The following is a 19203-nucleotide window of genomic DNA, read 5'->3' on the forward strand; positions in this document are numbered from 1 at the left end:
TTTGTTTTACATCTGGAAATAAGTAATGATATTTCAGCTGATTAATCATTGATTCTAAGAAAAGCGTTGCCTCTTTTTTTCACCGCGCCACTCACTCTAGTCTTCTAGGGATTCAGCTGTTTAAATCGAAGATAGGGAGGTAGTAAGCACTGCCTGGTATTATTCAAGCAACTTAGAACCAAACAATGCAAACTGAGTTACAAGACAGCAATGTTTTGAGAAACCCCGAACATTATTTGTTGGAAATTGTTTCCGATTTGATCTAAATTTATGTAGATAGGGTCGTAAGTTGATATTTGACGTTACTCAGTTTAAGTCCTTAAAACCTAACTGGTGCTCAAATTTGTTTTTGTGAGCATCATGAACAAATCTATTTTATAGTCATACGTGTATGTGAGCACCAACAGCGCCTGCATCTCTCGTATCCAATATTATCATAACATGATGTCTATGGTTTCATGATATTAGTCTATGGTTTCATGATATTGGTCAAGCAACAACCTTGCATACTGATTAAAATGTAGGCACTCTTTCACCAAAGCCAATTTCCATCTGTAGCAAATTGTTAAAGATTCCGTCTATGATTGTTGCAGTCTGTATTGGTGCTGCCAGCCATGTTATTGTAACATTTCAAATATCAGCAAAGCATATCACTGATACGAGTTTAATCTTTTTATTCAAACATGTTAACAAAAATCTGACAGTTTTCATTCTAGCCAATCTTGAAATATTAAAACAGTCCAATTTCTAGCTCGCTTCTTGTTATGATTATACCGACGTATTACATTACACAGTCTGCAATACCAAAGAAGGAATAAAAGGGAGTCTAAATAAAGACTCGTCTTCATTCGCAAGATAAAAAAACATTGTTCTTGGGTGAAATCTGTGAAGTTCTTATGTTATAGTCGGACTTGAGGCTATTGGTCAGTTTTCTCAAACTATCTCTCTAGAATTGCTTTTGCTCGCCTAGAGTTGCTTTTCTTATTTTCTGATAGAACTGTCCAGCGAGTGTTCTGGACAACACGATTAATACGTTCCCTCCATTCCCTCCTCATTGTTTTGACTCAAACATACCGACAGATTTAGATAAATTAATTCGGATTGAACTAAGCGTAGGTTAGTGGAACTTGCCAAGTATTTGGATTCATAAAAACTGAATTGCTCCTTGAGCTTGTGACAAAAACTTATTTCATATCTGATGAACAGCTAAAGAACTTTCAAGCAGTTCATTTTTTAACATTTCTAAGACTGAGTGCTATATCAACAGTATTTGGTTAAAGGAAAAATTAACAGTTATTTGCTGTAAAACTGGCTTTCTTCCTTTGAGTCGTGTTTTCTTATGAATTTTGGTGTATGTACGCTCTGTGTGTAGGTACGCTCTGTGTGTAGGTACGCTCTGTGTGTAGGTACGCTCTGTGTGTAGGTACGTTCTGTGTGTAGGTACGCTCTGTGTGTAGGTACGCTTTGTGTGTAGGTACGCTCTGTGTGTAGGTACGCTCTGTGTGTAGGTACGCTCTGTGTGTAGGTACGCTCTGTGTGTAGGTACGCTCTGTGTGTAGGTACGCTCTGTGTGTAGGTACGCTCTGTGTGTAGGTACGCTTTGTGTGTAGGTACGCTCTGTGTGTAGGTACGCTCTGTGTGTAGGTACGCTTTGTGTGTAGGTACGCTCTGTGTATAAGTACGCTCTGTGTATAGGTACGCTCTAATTCTAAAGGCACTGACCAATCCAGATATTGATTCTCACTAAAAACTAATCCCATCTACAACTTTTTGTTGCATGGTTGAGCGTTAATTTTATTACCGAAAACAATAATAGAATATAATTTGAATTAAAAAATTTTCTATATCACTGGAAAGCAATAATATAGGATGGAAATAATATGCATTAGAGCTACTACAAATTGTTATAAAAATTTAAAAAATTTCATTTTTTTGTATTTATAAACAAATTTTAATATAATATGATACATAAAATAGTAATATAGTAATTTAATTTTGTGGTGGTAGTAAATGGAAGTATCACGCAGTATTCCTAGCCTGTGATTGGTTGTAATAATCTTTATCGCCGTAAATGGTGAATATACCAACCCTATTATTAACATCTTCTCTAATACAAGAAAACTATAGATTCAATATTGTGCTGTTGCTCAAGAATGAATTACAATAATTGCACTGGTCAAAAATCCATTAAATGTCCACGTATGAGGGATAAAAACATGCTGTTCATGAAATTCGTTAGTGTGGCAGACTAAGATACTATTATATGATCACTGGCGGTAAAGGCAGAAAGTATATGAATGTGTGATGTATTTAAAAAAAAGATAAATGATCCATAAACACTGCCTCTGTATCCGTGCTGATAACAATACCACACAATTGGGGCATCTCTAATGATGTGTAACCTTAGCAGAGTACTAGCTGTGTAAACGCAACTTTTGCTTCTGCACTCTTAACTACACTTTTTACTCATTGTTTTTACTGTCAAGTAAATAGAATGAATGAAGTAAATTATCGATAGTGACTCTCTTTTGCTTTCGTATGCACATAATGACTAGAGGGATTGTTAGTAATACTGTAGGTGAAGCTGACTATGTGTCTGTCTGTTGAACTAGTGCTGGTTTGGTCATTGCATCTTTATTTGATTGATCGCTATAATGAAATTCATGTGATTGTCTGTAAAGCAAAACATTTCAATCAAATAGTGATATGTTGTTCTGATCAGTGTGGTTTATCACTAGCGAAGTCCTAGCCAATCATTATTTAGTGCACCTGTAGCTTTTGGTAAGAGGGAAGTGTCTGATGTTTTTGGTAGTTTTTACTTGGGTCCTTGTGTTGTTTTAGAAATAAGTACAATATATTCCAAAAGTGCATCCATAAAACACATTTTTGACAGTTGAGTAATTTAGCAGCAGTTGCCCTTTTTTGCAATGAGCTGTAAATTCTTGTCACTTTTGACTTTGGTTTTCCACTATGGTCACCTAATACAACTATGGGACCCTGCTACACCAATATTATGATTATTGGTTAGCATGACTAAAAAGTCTCTTCCAAGACATTGCAGAAAAGAAACATGGGATTATAGGATTACCCTAGGACACTTATGTATTCGCATCATCTAACTTTCGCGTTTTCGCGGAGTCATCCTCTCACGAAAATTTCATGTGCGAATTTAAACTATTATAACGAACGAGTGAAAACGCGAAATTAAATAGCTTTGTTTATTGATAGTCCAAGAAACAAATGGCAGCAAGTGATCAAATTGCATTATCGATTTCATCCACACCATTCTACCTGCGGTTCACAATTACAAACTAGTCCTAAGTTGAAATCTTTTCTTTTCGGTGAACTGAACCTGAGGAATCTAATTACGTCTGTTCCACTGCATTTATTTTCACATCACTATATTTTCGCACTCATCAGAGCTGCGAAATAAAGTTGCAGCGAAATTTTACTCTGTATGCTACTCACGAAACTAAATACTAGTGAAATATAAGTGTCCTAGGGTAAGTAAACTCTTTCACACAACACAGTGTGTGACATTGTGCCCTTAGTTTTTCTATAAAACTCTCTATTCGGGGTACAAGGGCTACGTCACATAAAACTGGTGGATTCCATGAAATTGAATACACTTGTATATGTTGGTATGAAAATCTAATGGCAACAAGGCGTCTTGGTCAAGGTTGTATATTTGATTCATGTATTTCTTGGCTCCATTAGTGATTATTCTTGACATGGCTTTAGCTTTTTAAACATAGGCTTGTTAAAACCTGTCAGTATCATTCCTGCCATAAATAGCTTCCGTTTAACTTCTAAGCATTTACTGGCAGTACCTGTTCTCTCCCCATACATTAAAATGTTTGCGTAGGCATGCTGTAGTTTATGTTACCCCTGCGTAAGCTGCTACATGTGTGTATAGTGTTTGCAATTAGGTGTTTTTGCAGGAATAAAGAGTCTTTCTGTTGTTTATAGGCTATAATAGCTGTGCATCATCAATTAGAGGAGGCTGACAGCTCTCTTGCCAGCATGGAGAGTAAGGGTGATTTGCTGGCCTCTGAGGTAGGAATGAGAATGCTCAAAGTACAGACTGATTTTACTTATTAGTTGTCTAAGGGTCACCAGTGGTGTCAGACTCGACATGTTATATGCACGCCCATGTTACATGTACGCTGGCTGACCTAGCAGAGTTGTATCACATCGGGTCTTATTACAAAAATATCTTTGCATCAGAAACTATGATACAATTCAATTGATTCAAGCGCTTGAGCCTTTGTATTTCATGCATGAGCTTTGTGAATAAAAAATGAAGGTACATGGCCGAATCATCTTCCCATTATTCCTTTGCAAAGAATCGTGGTCCATAGAGGCACAAGTCTCCGACAGGTTGCCTTAGAATTTTTTTGTCTCGCGTTACAACATTGCATTACATGTAGGCGTTGTGCAAGCATTGAGTGGCAGTTGCTATTCGCAAGTTTCAGCAGAGGCCCCGTGGTTCAGTTTATCGTCTAGTTTAAAGTTTGAGTATTTATAAACGTTTAATAGTTGGTTGTAGTGTAATAGCATAATATAGAAGTATGCAAGTTTATTTATTCAACTCAGAAATCAGGTTATGTAGACCGAATTATACAAAGGCAACATCTTATGGTGACTTCGGTAAATAATCATCGTTCTAATGGTGGAGTAACATGCTTAGATATGAAAAAAGTGTTCAGTAAGTTTAATATTTGACAAGACTGGCTTTTTAAAAGTTATAAAAAAATGGTTATAAATCTTTCATATTATAGATTTAAACATTTCAAATTATACATTTAGATATGATAGAAATTTGGTAGTTTTTGTAGTTTAAGCATAAACAGGAATAAACCTAAGTATATTATCCATGTTACGATATTGATTTTTATTTGTAAATACTTATATTTTTATCGTTTGGTCATGTGAGGTTTTCTGAACAGACGAGTTTTAAGATGTATGCAAACCTAAAGTTTCCTTTTGTTGGCCTTTTTTACACATGTGACAAATTGTAAAAGCTGCGCCGTTTTTGTTTAATTTACAACCGTTTTTTATTCCTGCACAACGGATTTTCCTATAGAATTGCTGGATTTGTGTCGAGTGTTTTTGAATTACTTGCCTTTTTTACAATGGTTCTATGACATTGTCAGAGGGGTATCTGCTTGGTCTCGGTAGCACCATCAATGCCTTAATGACAGTTGCCAGTTGTATTGTTCCTCTATACATACGATAATAGCAATGTTAACGGATGTGGAGTAGTTTCATGTACATATATTATGGAAAAGAAGAAATATTGTTTCTGAGGATTATCTGTAATAATCCTCAGAAATAAAGATTGTAAGGATTTGTCCCCCAAAAGCTAGACTTTATTTTAGGTGTTCTTTTAGTTTATCATGTTAAAAAGATTTAGTTTCCTGGCACACTTCGTATGCTTATTTGAAGTTATGCACTCCTGGTATACTCAAGCTGATAACTCTCAATTTACAACCAAGCTTGCAGCCAAATGTCTATAGATGCTTTTTACAATTACTGCAGTAGTTGCAGTAATTTTTTGCAACCTATCAAGAAATATTTGTAATATTGTAATAACAGTACTATTTCTTGGTCAAGGTAAAATAAATTACATTGTAGGTATTGCTGAACATATCAGCAGCGAGGGAGATGATTACCAAGGTTAAGCTTCTACTCGTAGACTTTAGCTCAACTACTGATTGTACTTCTGCACACGAGAGCTACATGGCTGCTATCGCTAACATTTGCTCCACCTCTATGTAAGTCTCTGTTTAGAGTGCCTAGTTTATATGTTGGCAACCTATCGCATGATATTGGACTGCTGTTTTATCAGAAAAATGTAAAATTGTCTTGAATAGCTTGCAATCACTTGAATGGCTGCACAATGAGGAATAATAGTGTTGAGCCGTTATGCCATTCTAGCCAGCGATTCTGTGTTTATTAAAATAATTAATAGGCTCTTTGCTCTTCTCATACTAATTTCCAGTCATCCAGTCACTCTGCAAGTGCTGGTATACATAATTGAGAACTTAGTAAATAATACCTTTTTACTTTGTGAATTGGCGGAGAAAAATTGAAAATTATATGACGCACGGTGTGACTGCAATAGGCTAGATATAGCTTATCTCAAGTGAGTTGTTCAGTTTCATCTGTATTGTGAGAGTCACAGCAGCTCGCTACTCTATCTTAACCTCCTATCCTAAAGAACCCATCACATACACTTAAAGTGTCTTACTATGCGCAGTGCGCTGTCTCGAGGCATCACTCAAGGTGAAAACACCCTAGGCGATATTTAGTGCGATATCGCGCTGTGTGGCGCTAATTTGCGCTAGAACTCCCTCAGCGAGCTCATGCAGAGCGATAACGCTAGACTTTTTCTACACAGCTCTATCGCTAGCGAGATGCATTTCAATTGATTGGTTTTTACTAGAATTCAATTCTATGGTGGGTAATTATTTCTTATTGATGTTCCCCAAAGTACAGCAGCGACAATTTGTTATTTTGTTACGATTGAAACATCTTCAGAATGAACACTGAATTGTTCATAAATTTAATAAAAGCACTCCCAGTCCTGTACGACATAACAAACAAAAATTACAAAAAATCCGAGTTGAAAACCAACATTTGGAGTCAATCGTTGTGCAGGTTGACCATCTCGAGAATAGTAAATATTTAATATATTAAATATAAAAAACTACTATAAAATAAATATAAAAATTGTAAAATATTACAGTTAAAAATATCACAGTACAATAACCGTTTTTTTCTTAAGTTTTCTTGTCGTGTACAATCCGTGAAAGTGAGGTAGGTTTAATAACAAAAGCGGAAGTTGTTTACGTTGTTGCCTAGAAGGCGCCATATTGACTTACCTAAATTTATTAACAACTCCGAAGAAACTAATGATACGGAATATTATTGGCAGTTTGTGAGCGTGCCCATTATATCGTTTGCTAGTGAATCGCTCAAGTGTGTTTAGGCAACCGCCAGCCAGCGATATCTCCGCCCTCATGACGCTCGCGATAAAATCGCGTTTGGACCTTTACACTTGTTCAGCCAGTGATTGTATTACAGTGTATAATTATTCTGTATAATCTCCTTGCTCTTTAATTAAGCATTTTGGTTATGCTTGATCTGAAAGTCATTGTAGTTTAGTTTTATTACTCATGGTTTTTCATTAAAGGGGGTGGACGGTGTGTACACTCACCTTTATATTCCACAACCTAAATTCCTAAACTTTAGGATGATACTGATTGTGCACTCACTAATACTAAGTAATTGGACTTATGACTTATGTAGACTTAAGTAATGCGACTTAGATGTTTGCAAGCTTAAGTATAATTGCCAAGCACATTGGTTATATTAACTGTTGCTAACCAGTTCTAGTTGTTTATTGCTTGTTATTTACCCTTACAAATTCATTTTATGCAGTCGTTAGCAGTTATTAGCAGTTATACATATTCAGTAGTGATCCTCTTATTTGTCTTTACCGTTTGAAATTAAATTAATTTTTGTTTTAAAAATTTAATTTATTCAAAAATTTTATTAGTTTAAACTAACTCGAGTGGTCATGCTGCACTAACAACTCTCAGCTGTATATTAGAAACTATCAGTTTGAAATACAAAATAAACGCCAGTCTTTAATACATACTAAAAATAGTCCTAAATATAAATTGCGCTATTCCATTATTTGCAGGATGTGGTGAAGGACGAATTTCTAAATTGATTATCAGTGAATCAATTAATCAGTTAATAATGCTATCCTTTTGCTGCTTAGCAAAAGTTGCATCAGCAAATGCATCATACCTTTATGTGTTGACATCATACCTTTATGTGTTGACAAACCTCATTTCGATATTGCTTGCTGCTTTCATCGATTTTATACTGCTAGTCGGAGTTATATCACCTGTCATAGTTATTAAGGTATTGTCTGGGGCAAACTTATAACTAAAGGGTTTGGGAAGCATTGCACTGTGGTCAAAGAGGCCAAAGCATGAAGTAACAAATCAAAGCAAACTTGGCATATTACAAAAATTGAGAAGTTTTTAGTTTTTTAAAGTATCAGTCTTACCAACATAGAACATTGATTTACCATCTCGTTTTGTGTAGTTATCATCTTGTTTAAGATCCTTAGAAGATCTAATAAAATCTCAGTTTTAGAATTAAAGGGCAGTGCTGAATAACACTTGACATTATCGATGTAGCCAGGGGAGAATTGGCTGATTGTATGAACCCATGATCATACAAATAGTTGTAGTCGAGCGCAGCTTAACTACAACTCTCTTTTCACAGGGCTTCGTTTAATTTTAATAATGTGCTATGAACCTATGCGTTATTCCATTTTCTTTCATATTATGTCTGTTTTTTCTCAAGTTATATAAGTGGGTGTGCATGATCGTCTACAAATCACTTGTATCACATGGGGATAGAGTACTCAAATCTGATTGGCGTGAAGAAAATTTTTTCATGCACATTAAGTATCTATGGGAGATCTGGCTTGTTTTGGAACAGGCCAGCTGCCTGGGATAACAACGGTTTGCTTTATTGCTGTGTAAGTTAGAAGGCAGTCTTGTTGAAGGGTGTGTGGTTGAACATGTAAAAATAGAAGCGATACTTCATTGCGCTAGACAATACATTAAAGTCTTTTGACTTCAAATTACTAACATTTATACGCCATGTAAGATATTTTTAGTTAATCGTCCAACAAATATCCGCTAGTCTTCTTACACTTTACTCTTTCATATAACAATATAACAACTATACTATATATATAACTATACTATATACTATATATATAACTATACTATATATATAACTATACTATATACTATATATATAACTATACTATATATATAACTATACTATATACTATATATATAACTATACTATATATATAACTATACTATATACTATATATTTAATTATACTATATACTATATATTTAATTATACTATATATATAACTATACTATATACTATATACATATAACTATACTATATATATAACTATACTATATACTATATATATAACTATACTATATATATATAACTATACTATCTACTATATATATAACTATACTATATACTATATATATAACTATACTATCTACTATATATATAACTATACTATATACTATATATATAACTATACTATATACTATATATATAACTATATATACTATATATATAACTATACTATCTACTATATATATAACTATACTATATACTATATATAACTATACTATAATAGTGCATGTACATGTGTGTTCAAGCCTCATTCTTCTTGCAGACTCGCTGAGGTCGCAGTCTTGGCAAGCTTTACCCTGGTTGGACTCTTTATCATAGTCCTCATCTTCCTCCTTCATGCGGCAGCACGCTTCAGCAGCAGGTGATTAATTTGCATATATCGGGCATTGTTTACCGTTGTCTATTATGTTCTAACTCTGTCATGTATGTTGTTTAGCAATCCTTATTTTCAGCTGTAGTAACCTGATTTTGTATTTAGTTTTTCAACTCATCCGGGCTCTTGCTAGTTTTGATAGTCAATCGTGTAATTTTTTGTGTGCTGTTACTTTTTTACAATCTTTTGTATAATTATGCTTTGTTCCTTATGGCGAGACTATGATTTGTTTTATGGACAATCGCATGCTGTTACTCTCTTGTCAATCAATTGCCTATAAATTAACAATAAAGCAAGTTAATGCTCTACCAGTGGCAGTCAACGCAGAAAGGCACCAGCGCTGAATGTCACGACACAGCCAGTCTCTCGTAGACGCAGGTATTTTGGCTGTTCTAAACCTGACTGAATTGTATTCAGGAAGGCATGGAATCCCTTGTTCATGTTGTTTACCTTTCTGTCTTCTCATGTTCTTCGGCTTCCAATAGCCTCAAGCTGCTTTAGCATGAGGTTGTGCATGCGTTAATAGGAGAGGGGCTCAAGAGCTGTACTTCTGTCTGACTTTACCCAATTGCATCACATTTCAGTGCATGTCGTTACATGGTATCACTCGGTGATGGATGACTCCATGCTTATCATTTGTCATTTTTTCAGAAAGTTCAATTTGGCTATCCGTACAATTTTTCACACAACTATTTGTAAAAATTCAGCTTTAGAATATGGTCCAAAGCAAACATTTTACTGCTATTTTTGTGAAAAACTGAAAAGTACACACTTGACGCAGCAAGACAGTATTTTTCACTGTTTGCATATGTATTTGATTATCTGTTAATAACAGCATTACTCAAGAACTTGTTGACTACTGCTATATTCTTTTGACCATTGGCCTAAACCTTTTTAATACGTAGCATTTAATTTCTAATATTTAAGGTTTCTCTATTTAAATATCGGCAATATAGCATAGTTGCACTATTCTAAAGATGATGTTTAACATTTCAAAACAGGCTGAGCTGGTGTATTAGTTAAATTAAGTATTAGAAGCGGTGATTGTGAATATTTTTGCACATTCTTTGCTCAGATAGAGGTAGCTAAGGATAAGACAATCAAAGCAACAATTTCCTATAATTTAACCTAATTCCCCGCTTACTCTGACTATCTGCATGTATTGCACTGAGCCCTCCTTGTTTGGTTGATAGGAGAGCATACTTTGAGGTTGACTCACAGGACAATGATTTCCAAAGTCGTGGTGAAAATACTCGCAGTGACAATCCCCTCTATTATAGGTAACTATGCCATGTTGCTTTACCACACTTGAAAACATGGTATATCATTAGGTCAGCAAACAACAGCTTTTATAAATTGATAATTAATCTGCTAAGTTCTGTCTTTCATAGCCAATAAGTGCATTTACGGCAATTGTGCTCAGCGCTGTACTTGACTCATTGATTTTATTAGGGATTTGATAGTTGAAAACGTTTCTGGTATGCTCCATAGTAATAATTTAAGCTTTATATAGTGAGGATCTAGTTTTGCTGTTAACACTATTGAATAGTGAGTCTTCATACCATGAAGGATTTCGTAATCATTATTACAACATATTTCTTTGCCATTGGCCACTCCTAAACCAGCGAGTAGACAAGAAAGAAGCACGAGTCTGGTGTTTATCACAGACCGAAGACGTATTTGCTCCATAATCACTTGCCACGCAATCATATTTTGCAGATTCTCTCAAATTTCAACCAATGATGATAATACTAGAGTGGTGGCAACAACTAGTGCCTCTGATGACCCGCAGCCATCGGCTCCTCCCCGCAGCTCTCCACCACCAGCGGTGAGTTAAATTCGGACCTCATGTGTTCCTTGGCGCTGTATAGCCATGTTTAGACAAACTAGATGACTGTTGATGCATGACTCTTGAAGTTTTTACAGCAGAAAACTACCCATTCAATAAACTGCCATGTGCTTATAAATTTTTTTGATAATTTGTTCTTGGAGTATGTTTGCAATTATCCGGTAGACAATGGCGCAGAAACTTGTAGTTTTTGTATTAAGTTTTTTAGAATATTCGTATAAGTGTTAACTAACAAATAATAGACTCAGATAAGTGATGCATTGCAGTGATCACAAATTACTACTTTCTAACATCTTCGTATAAAGTTTGTTCTAGGATTTGCTTAGTAGGTTAAATCTGTCATATTGAAGCAAAGATACTAGTAAGAATACAGTTAAACCCCTACATACGATCACCTCAATATACAAATTTTTAACATACAGTGTAAAGTCTACTTGACAAATACTTGACTCTATATCCGAAGTAATTTTCAACATACGTTTAAAACTTGTTGGAAAAATTGCTGCGTCGAATGTGAAAGTGAACAGCTAAAAACCAAATTTAAAAAAATAACAAGCAGTATATAAATAAAGATAGTTTAGACTTTACCTTGTCTATGTGAAAGCAAGTTATACCGTTTATCTCTATTGCTAATTTTATATAACGAATTCTTTTCTAGCACTATGTAATTGCTAAAAATTTCATGTTGCGGAAAACATTTAATAATTTACGTTGTATTGTTGTGGGAATATTTACTCCAACTTACGGTATGACAGTTTTGTCATACAAAGCGAATCATGGTATGAAATGACTTCTTGTGTACCTGGCTGTACAACATGATTTTTTAATATGTCCTACAACCCACAAACCCGCGATATGCGTTTAAAATATGCGTTTACATACAGCATAAGTAGAAAATTACATTTTATAAAATTATTTAATAATGTATAAAACTAAATGAATCAGTGATGGCGATGTTTGCAGTTAATGATAGAGAAATGCGGCATAGTTTACTTAAAGAGCTTATATAATTTGTATTCAGTTTACATTTTTTGCATTCCATCAACCTCTTCACCTTCGCGTACGAAATTGTGATGCTTGAAGTTTTAAAAATTAGATTGGGCGTGATCTCTGATATATGCTTAAATTTCACATATTTTTGAAAATCTGTAAGCTGAGGTGATAACTAGTGGAGGTTTAACTAGGTTTAACTCTGTTTACTTCAAGTGTAATCGCTAGTTTCAGTAGTTTTTTCGGTGGAGTGATGTTCGCGCTTGTTGGAGTACCATAAGAGAGCGACATCTCGGTGGAGTGATGTTGGTGCTTGTTGAAGTACCATAAGATAGTGACATCTCGGTGGAGTGATGTTGGTGCTTGTTGAAGTACCATAAGACAGCGACATGATGCAGCTATCATGTACTCTGCTTGCAAAATGGCTTGTTCAAATTTTAAAGTTCCACTATCAACTAGTTAAGTGTTTTACCATTATCATATTTCAATTAAAAACTGACAAGTACTGTGGTTCACATGATTGTTGAGATTTATATTTTGTAGTATCAGAACCACAAGGACTTCTATAGCACATATGGGAACAATGGAACATTGGACAGTAATACGCGGGTGCCTGCTGCCAGCAATGATCTGAACCGCAACAGCAACACCTTCCGCACATAACTGCCTTCTACCTTAATTGGCAGTGAAATATATGTAGCTTTTTACTAATCAGAGCACATTCAATGAGATATTGCTCCTACTAAATACATTTTTATTATACCAATATGGTACCCCTAATTATCTATTAGGTTGCATTCAACATTAAAAGTAGGGCTGAACCTATGGCGCAGGTAAACCTGCTACAGGCACTTGTCAATCATTTTTTGCTCTTTTATTGTTGCACTTTTATTTACCAATGAATGCATGATGCACCGTTGTTATTATGCATAGCAGTAACTGACACTTATGGCTTTAACAATGACGGATATTCTCGTAACAAATGCTTGTTATGTGTGCAACATGTATACTACTCTTTCACTGTGTATAAATGCTGTTCATGTTATCTATTGTTAAAAGTTTGTGGCGCGGCATGACTTGGTACATACAAGTACACGACTTGGTACACGGCATGACCGTACATAATTAGTTTCAGATATGGTCTATTACAAGCATCCGCTTTATCGTGAACCAACAGGATCTGTGCATAGTTATAATAACGTGATATATTCAATCAAATACTTCAGACATGAATTTCCATGGGATTGGTTATTTTATGATTTGTTTTGCTGGTTTTACCGTGTCCTTCTGTAATCAGTAGGTTATGCAATACATGTTTAACTAAGACTCCATCATTCATTTGTTAGTGGATTCCCACCACGTTCTATCAATCAAATAACCTGTGACACATTTGCTAAATTTCCATACAGCGATAGTGTAGTGACACCAGTGCCAACGCGCTACGCTCACCGTTGACAAGCAGATCATGTTTCCATAAGGTGGTATAGTAGAGCAATGGTTGTGTGATGCCCATGTCAAGGTTGGATCTTTTCAGATTCAAGTGAAAAGATAGACTAGAGCGTTTTAACAACAAAAAGTTCTACAGATTTTTGTTGTTAAAACGCTAAAAGTTATCAAGTAACGGGAAAGCAAGACCTATGCGCAAGCACAAGTGTGACCCCGTTGGTCGCTCGGACTGTTTCCATGGCTCAAAAATGGCACATCAAAGAGGTGTTTGGCTTCCAAACAGCGACGCTGAATCAAAACAGAATGATATCGATATGGCCGTTTAATGACGGCGATGCAGCGCCATATGAGGGTGTGTCACTAAGCTTTCGCTATATGGAAACATTACAATCAGATATCGGCAGTGAAGAACTGCATCTAGGTTCAAGGTCCTACGTGAACTGTTTACCACAGAATATGGCTTGCTTGTTGCCATACACATAGAAAAGATAGCATTGGTTTTGACTTTCCAAAATGTTGCTAAATAGAGAACCTAGTATGCACGCATTATCCAATTTGCATTCGTAACCACATCTGTATTATTGCTCATCTGCACTCCAGTATCAAATACTTGATATTAATAGCTATCTGCTATGGCAACTAGTACTACTAAATGCTAAGAATTATATATTAAGAATCAACATTTCTGTTATATCCATTAAAATGCTGTGCTAGGCACTACCATTAAATTGGTAACATACCATCTATTCCTGTCATGTAGAGGTTCAAACCTAAACATGTTTACTCACAATAAATATTGAGTAAAGATTCCAATTTAACCAGGAAGTGACTATTTTAGCCAAGTTCACTTGGTAGCCCACAAGTCATATATTTGGTATCCTTTACTCCGGATCAATTATCGTCAGCTCAACCAAGCGTCTGTTGAATTGAGCTAAGCAGCTACATCAAATCGCTGTTGCTGCTCACAGAGATCATGTCAATATCAGGAGAGCAGAGGTAAGGGTTAAGAATTGGTACAGAAGAGCAAACTTACTAGTAACAACCACAACAATGGTGTAAGACTTGCTGGCTATATTAGCAACATTAATAGACACATTGCCTGTGTTTCAGTACTGGATTTTTCCAATGTTCAGTCAGTTCAAGTGAACTTTTTTTAGAAAAATATGTTGGCAAGCTAGATTAGACACTTTTTCAGATCAATTCTTGGTTATAAATTATAATCATTCTTAGAAAAATATTCTAACATGTGGCTAGATCGTGCAGTAGACAGTAGCCTTGGTGTGAAGAGTTCTGTAAATGCTCTAGAAACATACAAGTAATTCCGCACTGACTAAACAGAAAATGAACCAATTCTCTCCTTACTGACTAAACATAGAGACATAAATAACAGCAGTAAAAAGCCTATTAAAAATCTAAATATGCCATATTGCTATTGCAAGGCAATTGCGCGCACACTATGCCTTGCTAATAGTGTATCACAGTGAAACAGGTGAGAGTTATACAAACTCGACACCTTCGTATTTATAACTGCCGAATATTTGCTTCTCGCGCATAATCATATTGCCTTTCAGATCGAGGACCATAATGTAGGATGCTATTTTACCGTTGTCTTCTTCAGACTTGAGAGCAAGGATATATCTATCGCTTGTGGCAGGAATGAACTTGAAGCTGGAGAACCCATGCGTCTCACTCGGCGGTCCAAACGGCTGAACTACCTGTATGTCAGCAAATGTCTCATCGCACGTTATGAGAATGTTGGTGGCACGCCTCTCATCAAGCTTATCATCATAAACCTTTGTACTAGCTCGCCTAGGAAGGAAGTACCATCTCCTATGAACATTGCTCCATACTCCTGATTCATGGATCATATAGCCTGCAACATTATACACTTTTACACGTCAAATTGCTTTACCAAGAATATTCATTAATGTTAATAACATCAATGCAAGAGATAGGCTTACGCGTATGGTCATATTTCTCTGGTACATTAGAATCACATTTCATAGTAAAAAATTACATCAAAATACAAAAAATGTGGCAACAAGAAACCAGTGTTAAAATATCAGCCACCATAGTAGTGACACATTGACACCGAAGAAGAAATATGGTAAGACTGCCTTCCTGCCTATCTACAATGATCGAAGGAATAATAATACTAGCTTCAAAGAGCTGTAGACTTACTTTCTAAATGACTACATGTAAATATGTGGAAATAATCTGCACTTACATGTAAGTATATACCGACCGAATCTGTTGGCATGATATTCATGACAAACATACTCACCATTCCTATAGCACTACCTAGCTATTATAAATCAACTATCCTACATGCATTCAGATAGCATGATACACTTCATGGTGTAATCTACATGTGTAGGTGATATATCTGCAGCTTAGAGCACAGGTTCAAATCTATCTTTCCCGGATCCCAACAGCAATAGGTCTCTGTGAAGATGTGAAAGTATATTCCTTGGTCCCAGTTTGAGCAATGATGACAAGAAAAGCTTCTCATAGCCCAAGCTCTGTAGGCAACAGTACTGATACAATCGATACTGGCCAGTGGGTGTGACTTACCTGCTGTTCGGTAAAACAAGGCAAGCGATGTTGTGGAAATGCATAGCATAACCTTACCTGGTGAAGAAAAACCAGCCTTTTTCCGCATAGCATTGTAGTGACTGTGCCAATCTAGGTGTTCTACTGCTCCCTCTGGGCTAACTCTTTTTACATACTGAGGATGCAGGTTCACTACCTGAAAAATATGGGACTGAATAAACATCATGACAAACATGTGACAAAATAAATGACCTGACAAACATGGGACAGAATGAACGCCCTGACAAACATGGGACAGAATAAACACCCTAACAAAAATGTGGGACAGAATAAACATCCTGACAAACATCGGACAGAACAAACATCCTGACAAACATGGGACAGAATAAACACCCTGACAAGCATGGGACAGAATAAACAGCCCGACAAACGTGGGACAGAATAAACGTCCTGACAAACATGGGACAGAATAAACGCCCTGACAAGCATGGGACAGAATAAACGCCCTGACAAGCATGGGACAGAATAAACACCCTGACAAACATGGGACAGAATGAATTTAATTTCAATTGTTTAAAAGAGTTATAATTGCTCATGTTACTGGTTGAAGACCTGCATGTACAGTACCTCTCCTGTTGTACTTGTCCATTCCTTGCCAAGTCCGCCCACATACAAATAGCCATCCTTGACACTTGCCCACTCACATTTGAAACCTGCAAGTGCCATTATACACTGCTGTTGACCATTTTGCAGATTATGAGCATTGAGTACTGTACTAGGCCTATGAAGCGTATAAAGAAGGCAACTGACAGTGATAAAACATTGAAAAATGCCAAGTTTGCACACCTAAGTTTAATTGCTAGTGATGTAGCACAATGTGTAGAGAATTTTCAATGCTTAGCTAGATATCATTGAGACTATATTGAGCCTATTTCTGTCAGCACAAATCATCATTTGGATATTCCTAGCAAAATATTTAAAAAAAAAGTATTTGAGTAATAGTTGATATACTAATACAGTATATAGACTAGCAGCATAAAATTTATTCCAAAATGAAACTACATATGTACATGAACACATTAGCTGTAAGTAGGGGTTATTGTAATCAATGCTATACATTTGCAAGGCTGCATGTATATGCATAAGAGGTTTCTATGTACATACACTTGTAACGAACCTATAAACAAGCTTCAGTGTCATCATTTAAACATCAACACATACTAAGCCCTATGTGTATGCTGCTGTGTATGAATATATTCAATGTAAACTATGAAAAGTTGTGGCAGAAGTGACATAATTGCCATTTAAAGTTACCACGAAATCCGGGCAAAAAATACTGATATTTGTTTTTACCAAATTTCAGGTTTTCTAAACAAACCTTTTGTGGAATTTCCAGGTCCATCAGATAGTATAACCCAAGGAACAGCATTTGATTCCATTATTTTATACAAAACACCAGTTCTATCATCTACAGCGATGACATGGCCATGAAAGACGACTAACTCTGATAGCTCCATCCCACGGCCTCCTAAAATTTTGGGATAAAATCACCTGAGCGATGACACAATACAGTTATATATATGTATAAGCTAAAAAACAGAAATTACAACAAATCTGTTTAACCCTATTACATACGGTACTTATTAAGCAATCATGTATCATCCTGCAAACTTGCAAAAAGTATGAAGCATTTCAATAAGAAATGTAGGTCCTAATAAAAATCTAGATTCACAGCACCCTGATGCAGCGATTCTCTCTACACAGTTGATCATACCAACCTTGGCCAAGAGAGGAGTAGAGCTCAATGGGTGCAGAGTCAAACTGTACATCAAACTCCACTCCACCATGTATGACTAAGTAGCCCTTCAAATACAGACTTTTCCAAAGCGAATCCTTCACCTTTGAGTTATGATCGAGATCTGTGATTATTCCTATCTTGTATTTTTTCCCATTTGGAATGGCTAGAGATTTAGTTAAAGGATAAACGCTCTCGCCAGATGCTTGAATCAAGCGACGTGGTGAGGTAGTTGAAGGTTCTGTTAAACTATTATAGAAGACGATGAGGGCTATTACAGTTAAAACTCCTCCAAGTAATCTCAAGCAATCTTTAGACTTAAGGTTAATAGTTACTAGCCCAAGACGACATCGTAAGTTGGTAGGCAACACTTCTTTCAAGTCGTCAATGCCTGTATTGGAAGCATGTGATATAATACCATCAGAAGATTTAGGTTTTTGCCAGCCATTAATTTCCTTAGTTCGACAATCATTCCTCATTGAATTCCTACTGTTGACTTTATACATCGTAGACTTCGTTTTACACTCACACTCTTCATTGGACCTAAAATCAGATGAAGTTATACAAACCATAATAGTTTTACCGCATTAAACCCTCTCGTTGGCTTGACTATACTCAGACAATGTTTCAAGGCATCACGAAAAAAAGCAACCACACACAAACCTAGCACTCCTAGGCTAATCTTACTTGTTTTAACGCAAATAAATATAAAAAACAATTTACCCTCACCGAATTAAACCACACTTCCACTATACATAGGCTTATGGCAGAATCAAACAACAATCCTTAAACTTAAAAGCAACTATCACGTTTTATGTATGCTTACAGTGAAAATTGTTTACACTATAAACTACAGGTCATGCATATACGCTGTCTGAAGTGAGCGCAGCGAAAAGTACAACACAAACTAGGTTTTTATCAACGTTTATGCGGAGGCGTCCATCAATTCTTATAGGCTAAGTATATGTATATGCAAAACAACGTTGCGCTTCCAACGACTCGGCGCAGGATCTTCGTATAAGTCGGTAAGCAAAAATGCAGCCCGTGTTTATATGTTTTGTAGAGTCATCCAACAAAATAAATTCCATGTATGTATGATCGAAAAAAATATTAACTCAAACTAACAACTAAACGTTGCAGTCTAAGTAATATAAAT

The 19203-nt window shown here is 35.8% G+C and overlaps 2 protein-coding genes across 4 annotated transcripts in view; one reads left to right on the forward strand and one right to left on the reverse strand.

Annotated features, from left to right (window-relative positions):
* Positions 1–13584, forward strand: part of LOC137393260 (protein tweety homolog 3-like) — a 34030-nt gene extending 20446 nt beyond the window's left edge. The window contains exons 9-15 of one of the 3 annotated variants that reach the window (XM_068079721.1): positions 3970–4056; positions 5638–5777; positions 9304–9402; positions 9727–9792; positions 10608–10694; positions 11134–11242; positions 12797–13584. In XM_068079721.1, coding sequence (XP_067935822.1) covers positions 3970–4056; positions 5638–5777; positions 9304–9402; positions 9727–9792; positions 10608–10694; positions 11134–11242; positions 12797–12916 — 708 coding nt within the window. In that variant the 3' untranslated portion in view covers positions 12917–13584. The remainder of the gene's footprint in view (positions 1–3969; positions 4057–5637; positions 5778–9303; positions 9403–9726; positions 9793–10607; positions 10695–11133; positions 11243–12796) is intronic. The other 2 variants (XM_068079722.1, XM_068079723.1) reach the window with 2 other exon arrangements.
* Positions 13585–14547: 963 nt separating this feature from the next.
* Positions 14548–19001, reverse strand: LOC137393371 (apyrase apy-1-like). The gene is made up of 6 exons (XM_068079896.1): positions 18874–19001; positions 18031–18590; positions 17631–17780; positions 16880–16965; positions 16331–16448; positions 14548–15572 (listed from the first exon to the last, which is right to left on the reverse strand). The coding sequence occupies exons 2-6, from the start codon at positions 18551–18553 to the stop codon at positions 15196–15198; spliced, it is 1254 nt and encodes a 417-aa protein (XP_067935997.1). The 5' UTR covers positions 18554–18590; positions 18874–19001; the 3' UTR covers positions 14548–15195.
* Between the last annotated feature and the right edge of the window lie 202 nt (positions 19002–19203).

Source organism: Watersipora subatra, chromosome 4 (genome assembly GCF_963576615.1).
Source record: "Watersipora subatra chromosome 4, tzWatSuba1.1, whole genome shotgun sequence".
In the NCBI taxonomy this organism is placed as follows: domain Eukaryota; kingdom Metazoa; phylum Bryozoa; class Gymnolaemata; order Cheilostomatida; family Watersiporidae; genus Watersipora; species Watersipora subatra.

Bases quoted from the DNA above. Each gene is read 5' to 3' on its own strand.
- LOC137393371 (XM_068079896.1), bottom strand. From the start codon at position 18,553: ATGTATAAAGTCAACAGTAGGAATTCAATGAGGAATGATTGTCGAACT. The intron at 17,781-18,030 runs GTTGGTATGATC...CCAAAATTTTAG, and splicing joins CTACTCCTCTCTTGGCCAAG to GAGGCCGTGGGATGGAGCTA. The intron at 16,449-16,879 runs GTACTGTACATG...CATATTTTTCAG, and splicing joins GGACAAGTACAACAGGAGAG to GTAGTGAACCTGCATCCTCA.